General features: G+C 44.1%; 1 protein-coding gene and 3 long non-coding RNA genes across 6 annotated transcripts in view; 1 reads left to right on the top strand and 3 right to left on the bottom strand.

Annotated features, from left to right (window-relative positions):
* LOC309350463 overlaps positions 1 to 24,208 on the bottom strand; it is a 597,274-nt gene that overhangs the window by 127,331 nt on the left and 445,735 nt on the right. The gene's annotated exons all lie outside the window — the stretch shown is intronic.
* LOC309350544 lies at positions 7,245 to 11,107 on the bottom strand. The gene is made up of 2 exons (XR_014160458.1): positions 10,901 to 11,107; positions 7,245 to 8,645 (listed from the first exon to the last, which is right to left on the bottom strand). It is a non-coding gene; the product is annotated as an uncharacterized lncRNA (long non-coding RNA).
* Positions 11,145 to 15,147, bottom strand: LOC309349784. The gene is made up of 3 exons (XR_014160187.1): positions 14,922 to 15,147; positions 11,221 to 12,252; positions 11,145 to 11,182 (listed from the first exon to the last, which is right to left on the bottom strand). It is a non-coding gene; the product is annotated as an uncharacterized lncRNA (long non-coding RNA).
* BMP2K (BMP2 inducible kinase) overlaps positions 16,807 to 24,208 on the top strand; it is a 42,179-nt gene continuing 34,777 nt past the window's right edge. The window contains exon 1 of one of the 3 annotated variants that reach the window (XM_081876696.1): positions 16,807 to 17,399. In XM_081876696.1, the coding sequence (XP_081732822.1) occupies positions 17,195 to 17,399 (205 nt within the window). In that variant the 5' untranslated portion in view covers positions 16,807 to 17,194. The remainder of the gene's footprint in view (positions 17,400 to 24,208) is intronic. The other 2 variants (XM_081876694.1, XM_081876695.1) reach the window with 2 other exon arrangements.

The raw sequence follows: 24,208 nt of genomic DNA, 5'->3' as shown, positions 1-24,208 counted from the left end.
TCGCTAACCATGCTGCCTGGGGCTAATGGAAGTTACGGATGAGGTTCAAAACATCTGGAGAACATATTAAGAGCCCTGCTGGGTCAGGCCAGTGGCCCATTGAGTCCAGAATCCTGCTCTCGCAGTGGCCAACCAGATGCTTATGGGAAATCTGCAAGCAGGACAGGAGCAGAAGAGCAGTCTTCCCTCCTGTGGTTTCGGGCAACTTGCATTTCAAAGCCTTCAGACCATGGAGGCTGAGCACAGTCATCATGTCTAGTAGCCATTGACAACCTTATCAATGGTCCCTGGTTGGCAAATATTTTGGCAGGCACCATATTTTTCGCTCCATAAGACGCACCTGACCATAACACACACCTAGTTTTTAGAGGAGGAAAACAAGAGAAAAAAAATATTCTGAATGAAACAGTGGATGTATGATTTTTGTGGTTCATGCTGTGGCCACAGACAGGGTATGTGATTTGACGGTGAGTTTGGGGTAGCTCAATGCAAAAATCCTGAGAATCCATGTGGATCTGTGCTTTGAAATCCTGGAGAGCCTCTGCCAGCCAGTGCAGGCAACAGTGAGCCAGAGGGAGCAATGGTCTGACTCAGTTTAAGGCTGCTGCTTCCTGTATTCTTCCTATGCTTGACAAAGTCCTGGTTGCTATCACTCTAGCAGGACTCCAAGCATTAAAATGTGCAAGGCAAGCAGGAAGGGAAGAAGTCCCAGAGAACAGTTTGGCCACAAATACGGGAGACAGAAGAAAACAGCTGCAAGTAATTCAGGAAGAGAAAAAGAGAGAGAGAGAGAGAGAGAGAGACCAGTGCCAACCAAATTGCAAGCGCAGCTGATGATGAGAAGCCTGTGTCCCAGGAGACTTCCTTATGACTCACGACAACCAACCAAGAACGGAGACGTGTAACTACACCAGCTTTGTGATTCCCAGCAGTACCCCATTTCCAAGCAAAACAAAACCTTGGCTTATTATAAGCTAGCGAGGCACCTGTCCAGAAGAACACTGAGAATCTGAGGCCGGGGTGTGCACCCCGACAGTGTGAGAAAGGAGAGCTTTGGGGATCGTTCTCAGTGGACGTCATCAAAACTCTCCCAAAAAGCCCTGCAGGATTTTGGTTGAACCATTCTGTTTGGCAATCCTGCTCCGAAGATTTTGCAAGGCATGTTCTTTTCTTTGGGGAAATTGATTTTGCTTTAAAGCTGAGCACTGTCTGTCCACCATGCTCCTCCACCCCCTTGCCTAGGAATGACGCTACATTAGAGTCTTTCCCTGGGGCATTTTATCCCAGGAACATGGTGGAACAACGAAGCTGCCACTTCAACTAGCAGTAAGACTTTAAAAACCACAAAAATAAAAGGACCAGGGAGAGAAACCCAGGCATTTGAACAATTCTCCGGCTCTCAGAAAAGCCTCTGAATATATTTTCCGCTTGCTTTGTGGGGGCTAAATGGTCCCGAGAAAGTCGTGTGTGGTATTCAGCCCAGTTTTAATACAAATACGTTGAGAAATAAATGTATTTCATGCTATGACGTTAGTCTCATGAAGTGGCAGGGGAGGACCATTTGCATAACAAAATACATTTCTGGCTCCATAGTATAGCTTGGAGCAGCCTTCTCCAACCACCAGATGTTAGATCAGGGTCCCCATCACCCCTGACTATTGGTCATGTTGTCTGGGGCTGAGGGAAATGGAGTGGGAAACATCTGGAAGTCACCTCCAGTTTGCCTGAAGGGTAACTTCCTGTCAGGACTGCATCTGCATTTTAACAAGGACTTAAGTACCTGGCTGTACAATAAGTATACCTTATTTACATAACAGTCAAGATTATATCGTTAGAAACCTCATTAGTGACTTGTTATGCAACACATTCCAATGCTGACGGTTAATTATGGGTATTTGCCAGTAATGGTGTGTTCTCTTGTTTCCTTCCTTTCTCCTTTAACAGAAGCAGCAAGGTTTGTTTTCTAGACTCCCTCTTTCCCTTGCCATGAATGTCTTGTTTTTAATCATTGAAAACCTGATCACTAACCAGTTTAGTGGGAAAGTAGCACATCATTCAGCTCTCTGTAGCTACTCATTAGCTCAAAAATGGTTTGGGAAAGAGAATTTCCTATGCGGATGTGTGGGAATTTCTCATTCACTTGTTTATTTAAGGTATTGATCCATCTCTTTTCAGGCAAATCTTACATAAAAAAGGAAGAATTAAAATCTAATACAGGGGATGCTAACCTTTTCCAGTGGGAATGGAAGGCCACTGAGTGGGAAATGGTGGTTTTAAACAGCAGCAGAGGATTGAATAAAGCATGGAGGTAGAAACACTGAGGTGAAAAAGTGGCAATTTTAAAAATGGCAGAGGTCTGAGTAGAGTGAGGAGGTGGTGATATTGTGTGAGGGAAGTGGAAGTTTAAAACAAGGTTTGAGTACAGTGAGAAGTTGGTTTGGAAAGGCTCTGTTGTGTTAGTTTTTTGGTGTTTGTTGGCTTCTGTGCTGTCCCTATCTCTGCTATTTCTCCTTGTTAAACCTGGTTTGTTTTCTTTAAAAAAACAACCCCTCAGTGCCTCTACACCTCTGCTTTACTCCAAGTTTGTCATTGTTTTATCAGCCACTATTTTCCTTTCAGTGTCCATTCCTTCCTGCTGTACTCAGACCTCTCCCTCTTCCATTACTCACCTTTTCAATGTGAGAAAGATAACAGATGTGAAATCCTCAAATATTCCATAGTACATACACACAATGTATTTCACTTCTGGTACCATGTGTTGTCTTCAGCATGAAGTTTTGGATTCAATTTAGTGATTTAGAAGCAATAATTTGTTAGCAAGCAAACACCCAGGTATGTCCCCTAGCCATCATCTGAACTGAACATTCTCCAAATTAACAGGCTAGTTCTTAATATTCTTTTCATCTTAAATATTAAGTAACATGTATCATCATTGGTGGGGGGAGTTGTGCAAAGGGGGGGGGTGCAGAACAAGAGAGAGGGCAAGGCATGGAAATGGGGGTGATCTGTGCAAGGAGAGCTGGAAAAAGGAGGAAGGAGGAGGTAGGAAAAGGGAGGTGAAAACTCCAAATCATGGACTGAGTACCTGCCAGGAAGCATTTAATATTCTAAAGATGGGAGATTAATATACGTGTATTTGTGAACCAGCTCCAGTGGTTATTTCACAAATGATTGGGACTCATTGGTGCTGTGATTTATTGAAAAATGCATGCCAGTCCTCAAAAATCCCTTGGCTTACATTTTCTGCCTTATATCAAGTCAGCAGGACTTGTTTCAGCAGGATGTTCTGCGGACTGGAATGCCCAGGTGTTTACATAATCACCTGCTGCCTTTGCTGTTCCTAAGGAGACAATCAGGAAGTTAATAGGCTAGGTAAGAAGAGACTTTCATGTGGCCTTTGGCCAAGGTTGAAAGATAAAGGTGGAAATTGTGTTGGAACTGCACAGTTAAATAAAAGAAAACAAGTTCAGCCGTAATCTGTCTAAGGCTACTGTCGGGGACGAAGTGCTTTGGGTTCCTGAAAGCATGCATATTCTGAGCCAGAATTCTGCAGAACTTGTGACCTTAATACTTAGGGCTGCCAAGTAAGTAGAAATAAACCAGTACCCTGCTCCTGTGTTTTTAGCACCAGAGTGAAATACAGAGATCAGCACAACACAGGGATAAGCATTCAGGGATTCGGATAACCTCCCCCACTCCAATAGAAGGGAGAAGGTTTGAGCAGGATTGTAAGGCCACTGAGGGCACAGGAGGCCTCTGGGAGGGGACTGTATTTGGGGCTGTATAATTTGGTGCCAAAGGCAAGTTCTGCTGGGTTTGATTCAGCTGGGGAGATCCCAATTGGCATTCCCAAGTGGAGCTGACTCCAGACCCTCCAAGTGTCCCTAATTTCCAGAGAGTCCCGGATTTACAGAAACCATTCCAATTTCTGATTTGATCCCAGAAAGTCCCTAGAACGTCCCTATTTTCATCAAAGAAGTGTTGGAGGGTGTACAATATGACATCACTACTGGATAAATGTTGGAGGGTATGTGATTCCTGCCCAAAAGCCAGGATTCAAGACACTGCTTATCAGCTGAGTAACGATGGCTTCAGGCACTGCTGGGATCAACTAAACTCAGAGTTTCTGCTCAGCAGATTGGCAGTAACTTCAAGATTGCTCGGATTGGGGGCACTTCAGAGTCCTGGTGGGAGAGAGATCCTGGAGAGACACTGCATGTCAGTGTAGACAATATTCAGCTAGATGGACTAATGGACGGACTTTATATCAGGCAACTTGCTATTTAGCTATTCCCTAAAAATAAAAAAAAATCAAATCTCAGTTTTGAAAAACACAACACAGCTAGCAAAACAAGATTAAGGCTAGGAGTAAAACCTTTTAGATTCAATTAGCCTCCCTTCTGAGCACACACACATAGAATTGCACTTTGAGAGAATAACCAATTTCTACGAATGACAAACAAACTAAGACAACAGCAGAACGAAGATAATAGCACACTTAAAACAGCCTATGCACATCACCATGCACTAATGAATGAAAAGGGAACGGCCATTAGAGCTGGAAAGCAATGAACATAGAGATCAGAAGATCCCCCAAGCTTTCTTGAAAGATCCCGGATTTTATCTGGCTGTTGAGGGCTCTCCAGGTTGGGAGCAGGCAAGCCTGCCTGGGGCACACTTTTCAAAGAGATGGTACCACTAGTAAATAGGCCCTGCTTCTAATGGAAACCCAATTAATTTAAGTTGCCTTAGGCACCTGCCGCATAAGCTCAGGTGTTCAACAGAATCCACAGGGCCAGGCGCTCCCCTGCACTATATTGCTTCGTGTTTTGTGGCAACATTTTCCAGCCTCTGCTTTTACAGCTTAGAAGGGAAAGAACTGCCTGCAAATGCACTTTGCTTTTCAGCCTGCACACTCTCCCACTCCAGTTCTTAGTATCTTCTGATTTTTGCCTGTAAGTTGCTGTGAGTAGAGTATTTATACTTTTTGTGAAATGTTCAGGTGTTGCATAAATCAATAATATATTTAAAGGTGTCAGTATGACAACATCCAAATGACAATTTTCTTGAACTATGGGTTGAAGACAGTTCCGGTGCCGGGTTTCATGGGGCCCATGAAAGGTAAAGGGACCCCTGACCATTCGGTCCAGTCGTGACCGACTCTGGGGTTGGGGTGCTCATCTCGCTTTATTGGCCGAGGGAGCCGGCATACAGCTTCCGGGTCATGTGGCCAGCATGACTAAGCCACTTCTGGCAAACCAGAGCAGCGCACGGAAACACCGTTTACCTTCCTGCCGGAGCGGTACCGATTTATCTACTTGCACTTTGATGTGCTTTCGAACTGCTAGGTTGGCAGGAGCAGGGACCAAGCAACGGGAGCTCACCCTGTTACGGGGATTCGAACCGTCAACCTTCTGATTGGCAAGTCCTAGGCTCTGTGGTTTAACCCACAGCGCCACCCGCGTCCCGTGGGGCCCATAGAAAGGGATATTTGGCCCACACTCTTTAACCTAGAAAAAGTGGTGCCTGCAAGCTTGGGAATCCCTTCTGATTTTCTTGGGATGCTGTGCTGTTGCTGTTGGGGTTCCTCATTCTTCTTGAGTTCCCAATAAATTCATGATCTCACTCATCTCTGGAACAGGCCTTGATAGGAAGAGCTGTAACTCAGTAAAGAAACAGGTAGTTCTGGATGCAGAAGGCACCAGATTTGACTCGATATTTCCACTCAAAATGGACCATGGAAAACAGGGATAGGAAAGACCTCTGCTAGTCAAAATTGCATTAGTGACATGAGCCAGTAGTCTGAAGTGGAAGATTAATATTTTCCACTATGCTAAGGAGATAATGGACCTATAAGTTGTTGTTGTTGTTTTCAAAATGCTTCATTTCTCCACTTCTCCACAGCAGAAAAAATGATTTATTATTTTTTTACTAGCCAGGAAGCATTATTATTACAGCGTCTTTTGGTAAATGTAGGTCATTTGGATAACGAAGATTTTCATGCCCATTAAGTTAGGTTTAACTGTATCAGAATAGTGTTTCATATTGAAGTTTTTGTATTTAACAGTCAAAACACAGAGCTCTGTCCATTCCTTGCCACCTTGTTACTCACTCACTTCCCAAGGAAATGAGTTAAGTTAATATGCTTGATGGCTTTGAAGATGAAAGGGGCTATAGAAGTGTTTGGTGTCATTATGTAGCTGACACCCTGTTCTAAACAGTGATGGGTTGAACCACAGCTCCTTGGGGACTGATGAAGGATAAAGAATTGCTGATGGCACAGCAGGCTGGAGCAAAGCCATGGCCATTATAAAGTGAAACAAGAATAAATAGTAGGCACGGTTTTAAAATTGAATTGTGTGTATGTGTGTGTGTGATTTTACTGGCTGGTCCTAGCTTTTCTAGGTATCTTTTAAACATGCATCCAGTCCAGAATTAAACTTTTAAAAACTTGCTTTAAACAATAGTTAAGGCTGACTAGATTATACAGGTATGTGCATCCTTTGATACCTGGCCCAGAATGCAGCAGCCTGCCTGTCGATGGGAGTAGGTCAGCAGAGGTGCATTAACTCTGGTTCTCATTTCCACTGGCTTTTTCAAGTCTCTCAGGGACAATTCAGTGCTCTGGTTTGAACATATAGCACTTTAAATGGGCTTGGTTTCACATTTTACAGAATTTACCTGTTTCCCAGCTGTAGCATAGTTTACAGATCAGCAAGCTTTAATGTCTCTGGCTTTGATCTCACCTTAGCTAGGCAACTATTTGATGTCAGTATTAGGGCTGGGTGAGAAATTTGACTGATTTTGAAGATGAGCCTGCCAAACCCACACTTTCTCACACAATATGTGAGCTGAAACATAGCTCTCCTTTGAAATTTGCCTGCCTCTGAATTTTGCAATGCAGTTCTGCTGCCAGGGAATGTGTACACAGAAGCGATGCGAGATTTTCTGACCTGGCCAAATTTTGACCTAGATATTGTAGGAGTGCATGGCTCAGAAGTTTCTCCTTGTCAGTTTCCTTTCCATGGAGAAGGTCCCAGTTTCAACCTCTGATGCTTCCAGGATCAAGTAGTCAGTGATGTGGAAGACCTTCGTAGGGAGACTTTGGAGAACAGCTGCAAGCCAGAATATGCAATATTGGGATGGATGGACTTATAGTCTGACCTGGTAAAGGCCAGTTTCCTATGCTTCAAGTTAAATAGCACAGAAACATGGAAAATAACGCCAAATACACACACCAGAGATCTCTTTTACATGGCTTTATAAACTTCAATATATCATCATTTAGAAATTAGGCAATAATAGATGGGAGCAGCTGTCAGCACAGCAATGCTAACCCCTTAGCTAAATCACTGTGGAACCTCTAGAGGCCATGACTAAAAAATAACTCCTCCATAGAATTGCTGTTGCCAAGTACTTGCATCCCACATGAACCAGCACCAATGTGTTCCCCAGGTTCCAGTTCACATCTGTCCTCCTTATGATTAATAACTATAAAAAGTATTTCCTAAGTGGCTAGACAGCCAAGCGAGTACAGAGGGTCCCTTCCCTTAATAAAACGATCACAAGTAACTTGCAGTAATTCAGTACACCACGCCGAAGACGGTCAAAAGGTAGCAGAGCTAGTAGCAAACAGAGTGTCATTGCCTTCCTGTGCACATCCTATAAATACCTAAGTACAAAAGTGGTTTTTTAAAAAAAGCACTTGGGGTTGCAAAAACCCAGCTAGCTTGCCACAGGACTAAAGCCTTTGCCTTAGAGTCCCAGCTACGCTCCTGGTTTGAGGCCTCCCTTACATCATGCTTGCTTTGTGCAATGTGGGCTGGATATTTATTTCATTTACAGATGGGAAACTGAAATTGACAGATAATTTGTCAGCAAAGCCCACTGAGTATGCCTGCTTGCTATGAGGTGATTTGAAGTAAGCCTGGGCTCTTATCTCTTGGACCACACTGGATCTTTAACATTATGCTCCCGACATGAGCAAAAGCCATAGGACTCCTATGTGTTTCGTTATTTGCTGCAGTAAAAGTAAACATTTGATGTGGAAGCTGGTAACTGTAACTGAAACGGTACATAAGCTAGGGACATCAGCAAAAGAGCTAAAGAAGGAACATTTGATAAGCTAAGGGAGAGTGGATTGCAGCATTTGTGTTCTTTGTATAAAATGCTTGTGATTGTCTAAAAGTTATTTCTCAGAACACAAAGAGAAAATGCAGAAGAATGTACATTGGTATATGCTAATTTGCAGAAAAAGTAGCTTTGCAGAACTGAGGTACTGTATATGAAGGAAACTGTTCTCCCTAACACTGTATGAGACTCTAGAATAAAAGAAAATAGTTTAAATTAAGGAACACGTGGCATTAATTCATAATGCTCATTTTTTCCTATGGCAGTAACTCAAGTTGTGCACCATCCAGTTCCCCTCTTATGGCAAGGAAGCAGGTGGATCACACCCCATCTCTGGAGATCCTTTCAGCAGCTGCAGCATTTCAACCAACCAGCCTGGAAGTCTCCTTGTAAGAGCAATTATGAAATTTTCAGTTTATCAAAAAACAAAAGTGTGATGTAACACATGTTTCTTTCCAGCAATCTTGGGTCACTGAGCCTGACACTGATGAAATTTTGTTTCCTGGGAATAAGTTCTAGTTGCAGAAGGGGAAAAAAAGGATAAGTTATTTTAAACAACTCAAGACTACACATTAAATATAAACATCACAGATAAGACCCAGAATGAAGACAGATGGTCTTAGTTTTTAATCAATGTTTATATTCCCCTTAGAAATTCCAAGTACTTTATTGATGCTGTTTAGAAAAATGTTGCTTTTTTCTGATTGAAACTCACAAGGATAGTTATCCAAACTGTTACAACGTTGGCTGGTATATTTATTGGCAGGAATACCAAGACTATTACAGCAAAACTGGGACTTGAGGGAAATGGACATTTTCTCCCTTCCTCTAATGAAATCTTAGGATTCTTGTATTTTGTTGGCACTAGAACTGGTGCTTTCCCTGTCACTAACTGCAGCATGGGGTAGGTAATGTTCATTGGGATCACAGGTGGGCTGGGAAGGGTTAAATCCTACCAACTAGGGTTGCCATATGTCCTCTTTTTCCAGGACACACCCTCTTTTTCCTGATGAGAGTCATCATAGAGATCCATAGTCAAAAGTAGAAGTCGGCAAATGTGTCCTCTTTTTTGCTCATCAAAATATGGCAACCCTAATTGAGAACTGCACATATATTTAGTTTTTTTAATCTCCTGACATGACTGCAAGTTACACACTTAATATAATGTGGGAATGGGCCCTATGTTACATTAAAAAAAATTAAGTGGAAGAAGTCCCATTGACTGTTATTGAAAATATTCACACATTTCTGCCACCAGTGCTTGTGCTATGCATATGTTATTGACAGTTTTGGGGATCTGATATACCACCAGAATGGAAGCAGTGTTCAACAGGCAATTAAAGCCAATTTTAAAAATATTCTGATATGGGAATTTTGTAATTCCAAATATGATAGCAGTAGAAGTTTCATAGTCTAAATATATTCACTGAGATGGGCCTGTGGTGGATATTAGTAACCTATTAACATCTGATCCTATAACCCTTGTGTATCAGATTTTAAACTGAAGATTTGGCTTCTTCCAGTCTTATGGTACTTTTCAACAAATGCTGGAAAATATTAAGCCGGCTCCTGTGGTCCCAGCTTCAATAAACCAATTTTCAAAACTTTTATCATTCGATAATGTGCAAATCAGCTATGAAAGAATAGTCCACCAGGGTCTTAGAAAGCAAAAATGGAATATAAATTTCTATTGAAAAGGAAGGTTGATTACCAAAGGCAACTTTGGGCTTCTCTCAGTGCTGAAATTCAAACAGTGCCAACATCTGAGAAAATGTTAATTATGGTTTTAATTATTATAACAATATTTTAACAACCGGTGTTTCACAACCTGCCTGGAGATCACGCTTCCTGTCTATATTTGGTAAGACTTTCCTGATCTAGCTTTGCAAGATTTTAATGTTAATTTCCGTGATACCGATCTATGGACCCATATAGCAGTAGATAAATCCTGACACAGAGAAACTAATTACAAGCTGCTGTGTGATAAGGCCACAGGGGAAGATGTGATTCCTGGAAAGGTACCCTATAGCCTCCATTCTGATTATTCAATTCTCAGAAGACCATCACTTATGTAGACAAAATGGCAACAGTCACAGGAGGGAAGTCTCTCTGGCAATCTCTCTCCCCCTGCACCGGTAACAGTCCAAAGAGCACGTTCAGTAGCTATGCAACACTGTTTACAACAGGGGTTGGGGAACTTTGGGTCCAGTGGCCTAACACAGGGGTCAGCAAACTTTTTCAGCAGGGGGCCGGTCCACTGTCCCTAAGACCTTGTGGGGGGCCGGGCTATATTAAAAATAAAATAAAAAATGAATGAATTATACTCATGTAAAAAATACCAAGCATGCCCCACAAATAACCCAGAGATACATTTTAAATAAAAGGACACATTCTACTTATGGAAAAAAACGCTGATTCCTGGACCATTCGCGGGCTGGATTTTGAAGGCGATTGGGCCGGATCTGGCCCCCTGGCCTTGGTTTGCCTACCCATGGCCTAACACGATGCTCCAGGCTTCTCTGTCTGACCTTGAAGACTCTACCCATGCCACCCTCCTTCACCTGCTCTGCTCCTCACTCACTCTTAACCCCCCAATAGCAAAACAGTGGCAGCGATCATGTCCCGATTCTTAGCCCAAAACTGCATCTGAGAAAGGACTTCAATGTAAAGTAGCATCCTGTCTGGTGAACTGCATGGCAGTGTGGTCAGTCATGCTTTCCTCTGCAATGCACCTAGTAGGATGCTACACCATGCAGCTTTCCCCGCTTACTTTGCTCAAGGTCTGTTGGATTGATGAGGGCTCTTCGCTTTCAAAGAATTTGGAGTGGCATCAAATCTATCTTGGTTCCTGGTGCTGGTGGACCTGGAGTGGCAGAGAACTTGGGCAAGCAAGCTGGAACCATCTCTCTAAAGCAGGGGCGTCCAAACTTTTTTCCAGAGGGCCAGATTTGATGAAGTGAACATGCGTGAGGGCCGACCAAAGTTGTTGACCTTTTACACCAGAGCTTCCTTAAGTTGTTGAGCTTTCTTTAGGGCCAGATTTTGGACATGCCTGCTCTAAAGGCAAGGACCGAGGATAACACGACATACAGATTGTTTAAATGAAACCAGGTTTAAGATTATACTGATTTGGCAGCTATTTTTTTCCTCTTGGGTAGGATTTGAGTATTACGGTTCCTGTTTTTTAAAGAGGGGTGGGCAATAGGAAGCTAGCTACCAATTACAGATTGATAATTTAGATTAACACAGATGAAAAACTGTATGCAAAGTAATTGAGAGAACTTGAGAACTGGGCAATAAGAAATTACATTTTTAATGAGGTGGCTGTAGTTAGAAGAGGCATCTCCCCAGTGGATTAATGTTCTGTGCTCAACCACAAGCTGCATAAATATTTTCATTAAGGAAGCCTTTGCCTTTGCTGCTTTAGTTGATGTATGGAGATTTATTTTGTTTAGGCACAATATTTTGGTCAAATATAAGCTTTGCCATATTTATTACAACCCCCTTAATAGTGGTACTTTAAAAAAAAAAACTTTAAAAACCTTAGGCTTTCTTTTCAGGCTCTCTAAATCTACTTCTTACCTGGGGAATTGAAAGAGGGCTTGCTTCAACCGCTCTTTAGCTTCTTTATTAATATTGTTCTGAAACCAGCAGTTAAACATTTTTCACTTTGTACCTGGGAATAGGAAATAGATTTTGGAACACTATAGACTTTTGCTTTTGTGTGTATGCATGTGTTTTGCACAGATCAATCTTAGAGGATTATTACAAACTCTGGGAATACATTGCAAAAAGTACTTACAGATTTTTTTTTTGGGGGGGGGGGAAGGTGGTGATATTTAGATGTAAATCCAACCTGCATATGCTGCATCTTATTTCCAAGGCAACTGAGTAGGTAAAGTGCCATTAGTTCCTTGAATTTCCAGAGCTGCCAAATGGAAAACTGAAGGTAGCTGCTAAAGCTCTGGCAAATAATTGAGGGTGTACAGTACAATCTTAGTTTATCAAAATCAAAGTTTTTTCGTTTTGTTTTTTTAAAGTTTGAGGGACATATGGAACACCAGCTTTTAACTATTTTCAGAAAAAGTAAATGAGAACTATTAGGAATTCCTAAAGGCAAACCTGGGGACGCGGGTGGCGCTGTGGGTAAAACCTCAGTGCCTAGGACTTACCGATCGCACGGTCAGTGGTTCGAATCCCCGCGGCGGGGTGCGCTCCCGTCGTTCGGTCCCAGCGCCTGCCAACCTAGCAGTTCGAAAGCACTCTTAAGTGCAAGTAGATAAATAGGGACTGCTTTATAGCGGGAAGGTAAACGGCGTTCCGTGTGCTGCGCTGGCTCGCCAGATGCAGCTTGTCACGCTGGCCACGTGACAGATAGATAGATAGATTCTTTATTGTCATTACACAAGTGCAACATTGCACAAGTGCAACGAAATTGGATGCCATCCCTTAAAAACAACAAAAGCAAAACAACAACAACAACCAAACAAACCACATTCCAGCCACACCCACACCCACACCCATCAAACTCCCAGGTCACACTATCGAGTTACTGCATTTAAGAAGGCCACAGCTCTTGGATAGAAACTATTTTTCAGTCTATTTGTCCTTGACTTGATGTTTCTGTATCTCCTGCCAGAAGGCAGTAGTACAAACAGACTGTGTCCCGGGTGAGATGCATCCTGCAGGATATTGTTTGCTTTCCTAAGACAACGGGAACCGTACAGTTCTTCCAAAGATGGGAGGGGATGACCAATAATCCTTTGGGCTGTGGTTATGACCTTCTGGAGCACCTTCCTCTTCCTAGCTGTACAGCTGGAGAACCAGGCACAAATACAGTATGTGAGAATGCTCTCTATGGAGCCTCGGTAGAAGGACACCAGCAGTCTCTCACTCAGATTGTTCTTCTTTAAAAGTCTGAGGAAATAAATTCTCTGCTGGGCCTTCTTCACCAGAGCAGTGGTATTTGCGCTCCAAGTCATGCCCTGATCGATAGTCACTCCCAAAAACCTGAATTCCGCCACCCTCTCCACCCGTTCCCCGTTGATATACAAGGGCTGAATGTCCGCCTTTTTTTTCCTGTAATCCACCACCAATTCCTTGGTCTTAGCCGTATTAAGAGCCAGATTGTTCTTTCCACACCAAGCACAAAGCCGCTCCACCTCGTCCCGATAGGCGGACTCATCCCCTCCTGAAATGAGCCCCACCACCGTAGTGTCATCAGCAAACTTGATGATTTTGTTGCTGGAATAAATGGCTGTACAATCATACGTATAGAGAGTATAGAGCAGGGGACTCAACACACAACCCTGTGGTGAGCCGGTGTTAAGGCTAAGGGCTGTGGACATATGTGACCCTACTCTAACCCTCTGAGAACGTTCTGACAAAAAGTCCAAAACCCAGAGACAGGTGGAGTTGGAGAGTCCAATCGCCTCTAGCTTGGACACCAGTCTATGGGGGAGGATAGTGTTAAAAGCAGAGCTAAAATCCACAAACAGCAGCCTCACATAACTCCCCGGCTGCTCCAGATGGAACAGAGCAGCATGGAGAGTGGTAGTGATAGCGTCTTCCGTGGATCTATTTGCCCTGTATGCAAACTGGTAGTTGTCAAAAGTTGATGGAAGACAGGAAATAATGTGACGGCGCACCAGTTTCTCAAAACACTTCATGATGATTGGAGTCAGTGCAACTGGTCTGTAGTCGTTCAGACTACTGATTGTGGATTTTTTAGGCAGAGGAACAATAGTTGACGACTTCAGGCAGGGTGGGACAATAGACTGGTGTAAGGACTTGTTGAAGATCTTAGTAAAGACCCTCGCCAGCTGATCCGCACAGCCCTTCAACACCTTTCCCGTGATGCCATCAGGTCCAGCAGCCTTCCTCGGATTCACCATCCTCAATACCTGTCTCACCTCATGCTCCTCTACAGTGAATGAGGGGCCCCTATGGGCTGGTGGCTGTAATACCGGCGTCTCAGGTGGCTCCTTCTCGAAGCGAGCAAAGAAGAAGTTAAGCTCCTCCGCCAGCAAAGGGTCACCGTTGACAGCACCAAGGTTAGGTTTGTAGTTGGTAATATGCTGAATCCCCTGCCACATCTGTCTTGTGTTGTTACTCCTTAAATTATCCTCAATCCTCTGCCTATAGACCAGTTTTGCCCGTCGAATACCCCTCTTCAAGTTTGCTCTTGCCACACTGTAAAGCTGCACCTCGCCCGACCTAAAAGCCCTGTTCCTTTCCCGCAACAGGCACTGGACCTCTCTATTCATCCAGGGTTTCTGATTGGGGTAAAACCGGATGGATTTATTTACTGTGACAGTGTCTGTGCAGTGATTGATATAGCACAGAACTGCCGCCGTGTGCTCCTCCAGGTCTGAACGATCGAAAATGTCCCAATTGGTTCTCTCAAAACAGTCCTGCAGCTGATGGATAGCACCTTCAGGCCAGATTTTAACAGTCCTTGATATTGTGGGAGCCCGTTTCCTGAGTGGGATATATGCTGGTACCAGGAACAGAGACATATGGTCGGACTGGCCCAAATGTGGCAGCTGTAAAGCCCTATAGCCGTGATTTACATTCGAATAAACTTTGTCCAGTGTCTTGTCCCCTCTTGTGGGACATTTCACATGCTGATAGAGCGTTGGGAGCACTGTTTTAAGTTCAACATGAAGTGACCCGGAAGTGTTTGCGGACAGCGCTGGCTCCCGGCCTATAGAGTGAGATGAGCGCACAACCCTAGAGTCGGACACGACTGGCCTGTACGGGCAGGGGTACCTTTACCTTTAAAGGCAAACCTGCATTTATTTATTTTTTTAGGGGAAACTGACATATTCCTGGATGGAACTAAGATCCAACTGTCAATTTTTAATTTCTGGCTTGATGCCAAAGAGCAGACTGCTTTTTAGAGCAGGTGCACACTCTAAAGAGTAAAGTCCATACTCTCTGAATCAGTTAGTAGTACAAATTATCTATTTGTATGATTTTGAAGAAATGCAGGGAAATATGCTGCCATGCAGAATTCAATACAGTGGACACTCAACGTGATCCGTGCAGGATGCACGTTCGCAACCCGCAGCAGCGTGTCTGCGCATATGCGGGTTGCAATTTGGCGTGTCTGCGCATGCGCGATTTAGCTCTTCTGAGCATGCGCGACCGCCGAAACTTGGAATGAACCCTTCTGGTACTTCCGGGTTTTGGCGGTCCATAACCTGAAAAAAACGCAAGCTGAAGTGCCTGTAACCCAAAGTATGGCTATACTAGATAAATGTTAAATATGTATTCTGTAGTTGACCTCTTTTGTAATGTTTTATTTTGAAATCTTTTAATCTTTTAGTTTTGTGTTATGCTGCTTTGACTGTACAGTGGACCCTCTGGATACGAACTTAATTTGTTCCAGGGATCCTTACGTACCAAGAAAAGTCCGCAACATGAGGTGCCGCTCCTGCGCACATGCGCAGCGTGATAGAGCGCTTCTGCACATGTGTGCAGGGTGAAACCCAGAGGTATAGACTTCCGGGTTTGCAGCTTTCGCAACCTGAAAGTTACGCTACCCACAGGTAATGTAACCCAAGGGCTCACTGTATACTCTATGCAGTGGACGCTCGGGTTGTGAACATGATCCATATGGGATACACGTTTGCAACCCGCATCTGTGCACACATGGGTTGCATTTCGGCGCTTCTGTCCATGCACGACTGCCAAAACCCAGAAGTAACCCATTCCAGTACTTCCAGGTTTCGGCAGCCCGTAACTGGAAAAAACACAACCTGGAGCTTCTGTAACATGAGGTATTTGACTTTCTTTAGATTATTTTATGTTTTATTAATTTAATATGCTGTAATTCGCTTTGATATTTTTCTTAAAAATATAAAGCGAACAGAAATAAATCTAAATAAAATAAGAAAATCAGCAACACCAGCGGCGCGGAAACTCCATTACAGTACAGTCCTTCCATCCCAACTCCCTCCCCCCTCCCTTTAGCCTAACGGTCCTTTTCCAACGGCTCCATCCAACGATTTCTAACGTTCGCCTCGCAAGTGGAAAAAAAAATCCCGGCGGCGGCGGCGGCGGCGGCGGCGGCGGCGGCAGCAGCACGTGAGCGCCCGCGCCCTCCGAAACAGGGATGGGCGGCGCCAGCCAAACCAAAGCGGTTCCCCCACCCCACCCCTCCCAAGCACGTGCTACCCAGGCGTGGCAACCTCACTTCCGGCAGCACAGAGCGGCGTTGCGAGGAGGGCGGAGACTTGTTAAGAGGAAGGGGAAGAAAAAAAAAAAAAAGAGAGAGAGACTAACGAGCAAAGCCACGCGCGTGCGCAGACCTCCTTTTTTGGGGAGGGGGGGCGAGGCTTGCCTTTCCCTCCCTTCCCTCAGGGCAATGATTCTTTCCCCCGCCCCCCCACCCAACAACAACAACTCCCCTGGCTTGCGCGAAGGGGATTAAAAAAAAAAAAAAAAGCAAGCAGGGAGACGTTGGAAGTATTTGACAGCAGCGCGAGAGGGCGAAGGCGGGGTGGGGTGGGGAATGAAATCCAGTTCGGGTTTTCCCTCTCGTCCTTCCCCTCAGCCGCGCGCGGAACGTTAAAGGGTGGCATGTGCGCGCGCGCGCGCGCGCCTGCAGCCTCGTTCTAGAGCGGGAGGGGGAGGGGTCTCTCCGTCCCTCACAGCGTCTCTCTCTCTCTTTTTTTTTCCCCTGTGAGGGAAGGAGCGCGAGCGCGAGAGAGCGCGCGCGCGCGTGTGTGTGTGTGAGAGAGAAGGGGAGAGATACGGCGCTGCAGGCGGGGGTGGCCGAGACTCGGCTCGCCTCACACACCTATAACACGCCACTTTCCTTCGCGGAATGTGAGGCGCGGCGGAGCCGGGGTTGTCAAGCGCAGGTTCCCACAGTAGCGGCGGCGGCCTGGGGCTCCCCAGTGCGGGGCCGGGCGCTGACTGACTGACTGTCGCGAGCCTCCGCGGTCCCAGCCCCTGAGGGAAGAAGGGGCGGCTCCTTGGGCGGCGGCGGCGGCGGCGGCAGAGGCTTCTTCTTCTCCTCCTCCTCGGGTCTACCTCCCCGAGCTCCTGGCCCGCCATGAAGAAGTTTTCTCGCATGCCCAAGTCTGACGGCACCGGAGGCAGCACGAGTAGCGGCGGCGGTGGAGGAGGAGGAGGCGGCGGCGGAGGGACGTCGGCGGCCGTGTCGGGCTTTGTGGCCGGAGGCGGGCCGGCCGTGGGCAGCAGCAGGGTCTTCGCCGTGGGGCGCTTCCAGGTCACGGTGGAGGAGCTGCTGGCGGAAGGTGAGCTGGGGAAGTAGGCCGGGCAAGGACCTCCAGGCGGGGTGGGCGCTCGGAGAGGCCTCGGAGGGCGCCGGGGGCTCCGCCGCGACCCCCCCCCCTCGGTCTCGGGTGCAAGGACTCCTTGGGGTGGGGTCTCGGCTGTTGCCATGACTCGCAAGGCCAGCTGCGTTCAACGCCAGCTGTTGGTAAACCCAGGGTGGGAATCTCCACGGAGTTGCCGAACCCGTAAGTTGCGATAAGTGCTGCAGACGTGTTCTTCCTCCCCCCCCCCAACCTCGCCTCTCTCTCTCTCCCCCTCCCTTGTGTTTTTCTGATGTAAGAGCCCCGCATGCTACTCTGGGGGAAGAGGTGCTACTACGGCCAGATGCGGATGCCAGCAGCGCTTGGCCACACCTGCACACCTGGTAGCGTTGGCCGTAGCTGCCCCCTGGAGCAGGATCGGCTGCAAAGCCAGGAGGGCGCATGCATTGCTCTCCAAAGCGCACCTTTTGACACGCCCAAGACCGGTGCCCTCGTGTGAAGTGGGGCGCAAGTGCGACAACAGTGTATATGATAAGGCTCTGTGCCGAAGCAGCTGCCTGTGGTGTAGTTTTCTCCAGCTGCAGGACTCAGAGAGGCACTCTTCTTATCTTTGGGGAATAGGGAGGGGATCTAAGGCCCCCAAACTGAGTTAGACCCCACCCACTTTTTTGTTTGGGTCTATGAAAGCCACCACAACGTCCATTCTAATTCCCCCCCCCCCCCGCCCAGTGGGTCATTATTGCCTGCGCTGATGTCCTTTAACAGTGGAGTTGTGTTTTCTTGATCGTCAGGGTCAGACTCCAGCTGCATGCACATACATAAGAAAGTACTGTAAATCCTATGGAACACAGTTTTGGTAAACATCATTTAGATAAGGATGTGTTTTTTTTCAGGGAGGGTGGAATCCTGTGGCAGGTGAAAAGCACTGTGAGGAATACACAGGAGTGTGTTGCCTTGGAGGACCCAGCCACCCAAGGTTTTATAGAGGGAGAGGGTCTGTGTGTGTGTGTGTGCACTTTTGCCCTAGAATGTGAGGCAGAATTTCTTGCCATATTGTGGCATTTACTCGTAAGAATTCACAGTTTAGTTACAGCTGTAAATAAAATAATGAAACTGAAAGGATTGTCCTGAAAAACTGCTTACAGGAGTATCCCTTTAATAAAAATCAGGGAGGTAGCCCTGAATTTGTGTGTCCCTGTAATACACACAAAACACAACACTTGTGTTGTTTATGGTGCATGTAGTAGTTTAAAAATGTCCATATCTTTTGACAAAAGAGTTGTTGCTGCTGCATTTGAGACATGTTAATCAAGTAATGAATGTACTACTTCTTTCTTGAGGGATTTTTTTTTTTTTTAAGGTTTGCAGGCGGTTCCATTCATCTTGGGGCATGGCTAACCCAAACATAAACATGTGTCTTTTGGGGGGTTATTGTAGATACATCTGTCATTTGTGGGGATGATAGGATGCACTAAAGTCCTATATTGTGTTGGGGTATATTTCTGCTCTTTACCCCTAGAAAATGGACTATTTTATTGATGTTGAAAAAGAACTTTAGGATTGTGCTATTAGCACTCACTTGCCAGTCTATGCAAGCTTTAAAGCTTATGAGTTTCTTTTTCTAGAGATGTAGGAAATACTGTTTATAAGTAATGATTGTAATAGAACTTGTAGTCCTCTTTCCCCCTGGCTGGGGTATAGGTAAATTACAGGTGGCTTCCTTTAAAAAAAATATTTTTGTGTGTCTTATGTGTAAACTTATTTGTAAAATAAACTGTATTATAAAGTATCATCCTGAAAAACAGATTATTTGAAGTTACTTCCCTTAGATGGTAAAGATCCTGTTAAATACTCCTATCATTTTAGGTGCCTAAATGGTGCATTAAATATTTAATATTTGTTAGTCTTATAGTCCTTACTGTGGGACAAAGGTACCATAATCCATGCCCATTTAAGAGCAGCTAGATGGCACCTTCATTGGCACAGGTGAAACCTTGTCTCAAGTCTAACTTTCATCCTGAAATCTTAATTGGTACCCACTTAATTGGGGAAGGTGCCTTTCCTCCAATATATTTTCTCTGGTCATTTAAATGCTTTCCTGTGTGAGGTATAAATGCCATACACCAGGAGTTAGTATAGATGTCTTGTGGTTTTATTTAAGATATGCTGGGGAAAGTGTTCAAAGTAATAAACAAACAAACACTTGAGCATTCTTCAGTTCAAAAACATTTTGCAAATGATCCATTTGCACCATGGATAGCACCCATGCATGTTAGAACCTGATAGATTTAATAGAGCTCTGTTTCTCCCCATACCTATGTGCGTACTGGCAGTGCATGGGATGTTAGGAATGGGAAGCCTGTTCATGGTTCCTTTATATCCATCCAGCTCTTCCTTTTTGCCTGTGGATTGAAGTCTGAGGTGCTCTTTACTTATATGCTAGTATTCAGTTAAGTAGCTGGTTTATAATGAAGTTTGCCATTAGGTCTCCCCCATTCTCCAGTTTTTGTTAATAATTTGCAGTATCCAGAATCTCTGAAGTAGCCAAATAGCTCAAGTGTTGATTTTTTTGTTTACATATTTTAAATGAAATAGAATTGAGAAGTCTTCAAGTGAATAACCTGTTACCTGCAAATACTTGTGTGTTAGCCCTATTCTGTGGTTGTGTTTGAAAGAAAGTCTCAAATTGCAAAATATAAGAGAGTAATTTATTTAGTTAATTTAGAAAATAAGTATTAGCAAAGCTGATAGTAGCAATTTGCCTTTCTGATATGCTGCAGATAGTTAAATTTGATAAAGTTACCACAGGCACGAACTAGCCAGAGTTAAGAATATGTCTCATTGACTTCAGTGAGCCAGAGTTAAACTTCTTGTATTTAAATAAATTGAACTTGAACGTGCTTAACTTTACTGGATAGATGCCCTATTCTTATTACAGATTATCTTCAGCTTATTTTTCCAAAATTGTGTTGGAAACAGAAGTTTGCCAGAGTTGTGAATAATGGGTATTTCCCAACAGGCATGAATTTGATGCACAGTATTTCTGAGTAGTTTTCTGTCTTGCATGGTTGACAGTATTTGAATAATCATTGCAAAACAAACTGCATATGGTCAAATAAAAAATACTGGTTTGTTGTGTATTTCTGGGGTGCAAAATCTCTAACCTAAGGGCTAAATTTGGCCCACAAGGCCTTCCCTTTCAGCCGGCAAGGCTGTTTCAGGCAACCCATACCCGTCTGTCCTATACCTGATGCCATAATGACATGAGGCTGGGCTGAAAAGGCTTTATAAGCACTGCTTGTTGGTTGTGTATGTAAAGCCCCTTGTGCAGCACTTCTGAAGTATCAGACAATCAGCTGATTGTCAGATACTGTGCAAATAACTTTGCAAGCCATGTGCTTGGAAACCACTTAGCACAGACCTTGCAAAGCCCTTCTTGCAACACTTTCCAAATGCCCGACAACCAGCTGATTGGGGAAACGCTGCACAAGTCACTTTGCAAGCCTGTGTTCAACACTTCCCAAAAACCTAGAGCAGGGCTTGTAAAGCTTATTTATCCTTGTGCGCAGCACTTCTCAAAAGTCTGACAATCATCTGATAGTCAGGTGTTTGGGAAATGCTGTGCACAGGACTGAGCAAGCCTCATGGACCTATCTCTCCCATCCTCATGGGCCAACTTTGACAGGTGTCAGTCACCTGACATAATTATGATGTCTGATGATTGTGCACAAGAAAGGAATTTAAGCTGTAAGCAGTTAAAGGTACAGAATACATAGAAAAATAGTAAATAATGTTGTGCAAGGACTTGAACAAAAGAGGGCCGCCTCTGGATTTCAATTCCTTTTTCTTAGGCAGTGTTTTTGTACTCACAGGAAAACACCTTTGGATTCAGTTGTGGGTGAAGAGTTGAGTAGCTGAATTAAGTGGTGTAGTCTCTTTTGTGAGAGGAGGGAAAGTAGTGAGTTTTGATGGAATTCAAATTCTCCCAGGATAGGAACACTTTGGTTGGGCAGCTCAGAAACTTGAAAGAGCTCCCAGGAGGAAGGGAAGCCACGAGGCCCAATATACATGGATTTTTAGTTGTGGCTTTGACATTCATGGCAGCCATTGTGACCTAGCCCAAACCAAAGGCAGTAATGATGGCCAAGAAGTAAGGGTGGTCAAAATGGTCTCAGCAGTGGGGCAGGGAGAGAATGAAGTACTGTACAGGGCCAAGCATAGAAATTATTGACTGTTACACAGCCTTATTGTGGTTCCACCTGAATGGAGCTAGTCATCAGACAATCTGAAAATCTCTGCTCTAGTATCTTTTAATGCTTAAATATTCAGCTCTCTGAAGTTCAGATATGTTTGATGCCCTCAGAAGTACGTAGTATAGGGTACTAAAACCTTGAAATGTGGAAGATGCATTCTATTGGGGGGGCCCCAGAGGAATGGACTTTTAAACTTTTCCTGTGCAGTTTCCTCCTGCCCACCTCTAGATGTCAGATAGGTGTTTAGGGGTGGGGAGGGTTTTTTAAAGTGGGAAAACACTGGATTGGAGGAAGCAAGGAGAGGAGTAGAAAAACTGGGTGAAGTGGTTTTGTATGTGAGAGAGGGAGAGAAAGAAAAAAAAATGCTTGGATGGGAGAGGAGAGGGATTGTATCTTGAGGAGAAATGTGTGTACAGAGAAAGAGCTAACACCTCAATCCATATTATCCCTCTCACAATTGTTTTGATTTAAAGAAATATTACAGGAGAAAGTATGACAGAATTAGCAAACAAAGTTTATTAAGGGAAATAGAAAACAGAATGAGTGCATAACTGACATTGTATTTATGATTCCGAAATAGTTTCTGTGTTCGTGTCATAATAAACATTGGTTTATTGAGATAGTAACAAGCTGTATATAGTGCAGTAAGGGGAAGTTTTCAGAAGTTCTTACTGTCTCTCCTAAAGGCCTCCCCTCAAGTTCTGAACAGTGCTGTCTGACTCTTGTTCCAGATTGACTGGAGCCCAAAACAGGAACAATTCTGTTTAAGAGCTGGAGATGTATTGCAGCATTTTGTTTCAGGTTCTTTATGTGTGACAGGGGTAGGTAGATTTTGTTTGGCCTCCCCCCCCCCCCATTTCCCCATGGTTAGATGGAACCCAGGCTATGATCAACAACATTAATCTAAGTATGATCAACTTGAATCTAAATATGGAGCTACATGCAGAGGTAAACTAGCTAGCTCTGCCTCCCCCATCAGCTTGAAGATCAAGAAGGTATAGAGACTCCCCCACCCCCACCCTGATCTGTCAGAGACAGAAGCTTGTCCCTTTCCACCACCCACCCTGACTTAAGCTTAGAGCTGGATAGAGGATCAGATTTTCCTCTGACCTTGTGCTGTGTTTGAGATATCTGTTTGCCCAATAGATTACCCTAATTTAGAGAGGGATATGGGGGTTTAGGATTTGGATACAGACTTGTTCAACTTAAACTACTTTAAAATCAGCTAGGAAGTTTCTTATTCACCATAGTTCATTGCTTTGCCCAAACTGGGAAACTGTAGTTACCAGCTTCGGAGCAAGCCAGAAGTATTAAACCGTGGTTTGAAGTTGGTCCTAATAGTCTTGGCTTGTTCCTAATTTGATAGCTATACTTTTCTGGTTTGGACAAAGGAAGGAAATGTCACGGCTTACAAATCTCAAGGCTTAATTACAGCTTGAACAAAAGAGCTGTGTATATCTTAATACAAGATATGATAATCTGAACCAGCACAGTGTGTTCTGAGATTTTGGCATAGCTGGATGTAATGCACACTGTATGGTAACCAGGCCAATACAGAGACACTTAAAGGAAGGCATTCCATGTTGCTTCCAGCAGGTTAGGAGCTGCTTGGAGGTGGTTGTGCCTTAACATATAAATAAAAGGCTCCTAATGTGGTAATAATAATAATAATAATAATAATAATAATAATAATAATAATTTTTTATTTATACCCCGCCCTCCCCAGCCAAGGCCGGGCTCAGAGCGGCTTACAAACAATAATAAAAAAGTAAGAGTTTTCAACATTCTATACATCTCCTTTCATGCTGGCTACAAAACTAGTGTTACTCTTAAATTCTATTTAAATTAGAAGTTCTCTGTATTTATACAATCTGAATACAGGCAGTTTAAAAATACTGTAAGGTTTTCACTTAAGTATCTTTTCTAGTGAGGTGGGCTGGGAAGCTTTCAATAATGGAAATATTCTGTTGTATTTTTGTACAGAGTTCTCATTTTCTATGAAAGCACTGTTCCAGAAAATGAATAAGCAACAGAAATAGACACATTATCAGATTTTGCTGTTTCAAAGTTACTAACCATTGTAAATCATGTACAGTATGGGAGAGAGAGAGAGTGTGTGTATATGTATATGTATATGTATATATGTATATGTATGTATATAGAGAGAGTGTGTGTTTGTGTGTGTGTGTGTATAAGGTCTCTATTTGTAAATGTGTAAGTGAATTAAAACCAAAAGTATGCATAATCCAAGTGTGCTGAATCAGTTTCAGGCTCCTATTCTCTTTCGGTGTGTTTTTGAGTACCCTTTAATTGCCATACGTTGCATATTGAAAGCAAAATCTTCGAAAGCTTGTGGGAAGGATTTTTGAGAGAATGGCCATATTTTTTCATGCCACACTAAACAGGAGCATGCCGCTGGCTTACGTGCTCCCCTTTCAGCTCATCTTTCCTATGCAGGTGAGAAAAGGAGTTTAGGAGCATTTGTTCCTTTAGTTTAACTGCATTTTGTCATGTCATCCAAACCAGCAAGTGTGT

The sequence above is a fragment of the Podarcis erhardii genome (assembly GCF_964252035.2).
Source record: "Podarcis erhardii genome assembly, chromosome: 9".
NCBI classification, from domain to species: domain Eukaryota; kingdom Metazoa; phylum Chordata; class Lepidosauria; order Squamata; family Lacertidae; genus Podarcis; species Podarcis erhardii.
The sequence above is the reverse complement of the archived record's forward strand: the minus strand, read 5'-3'. Positions and strand labels throughout refer to the sequence as shown.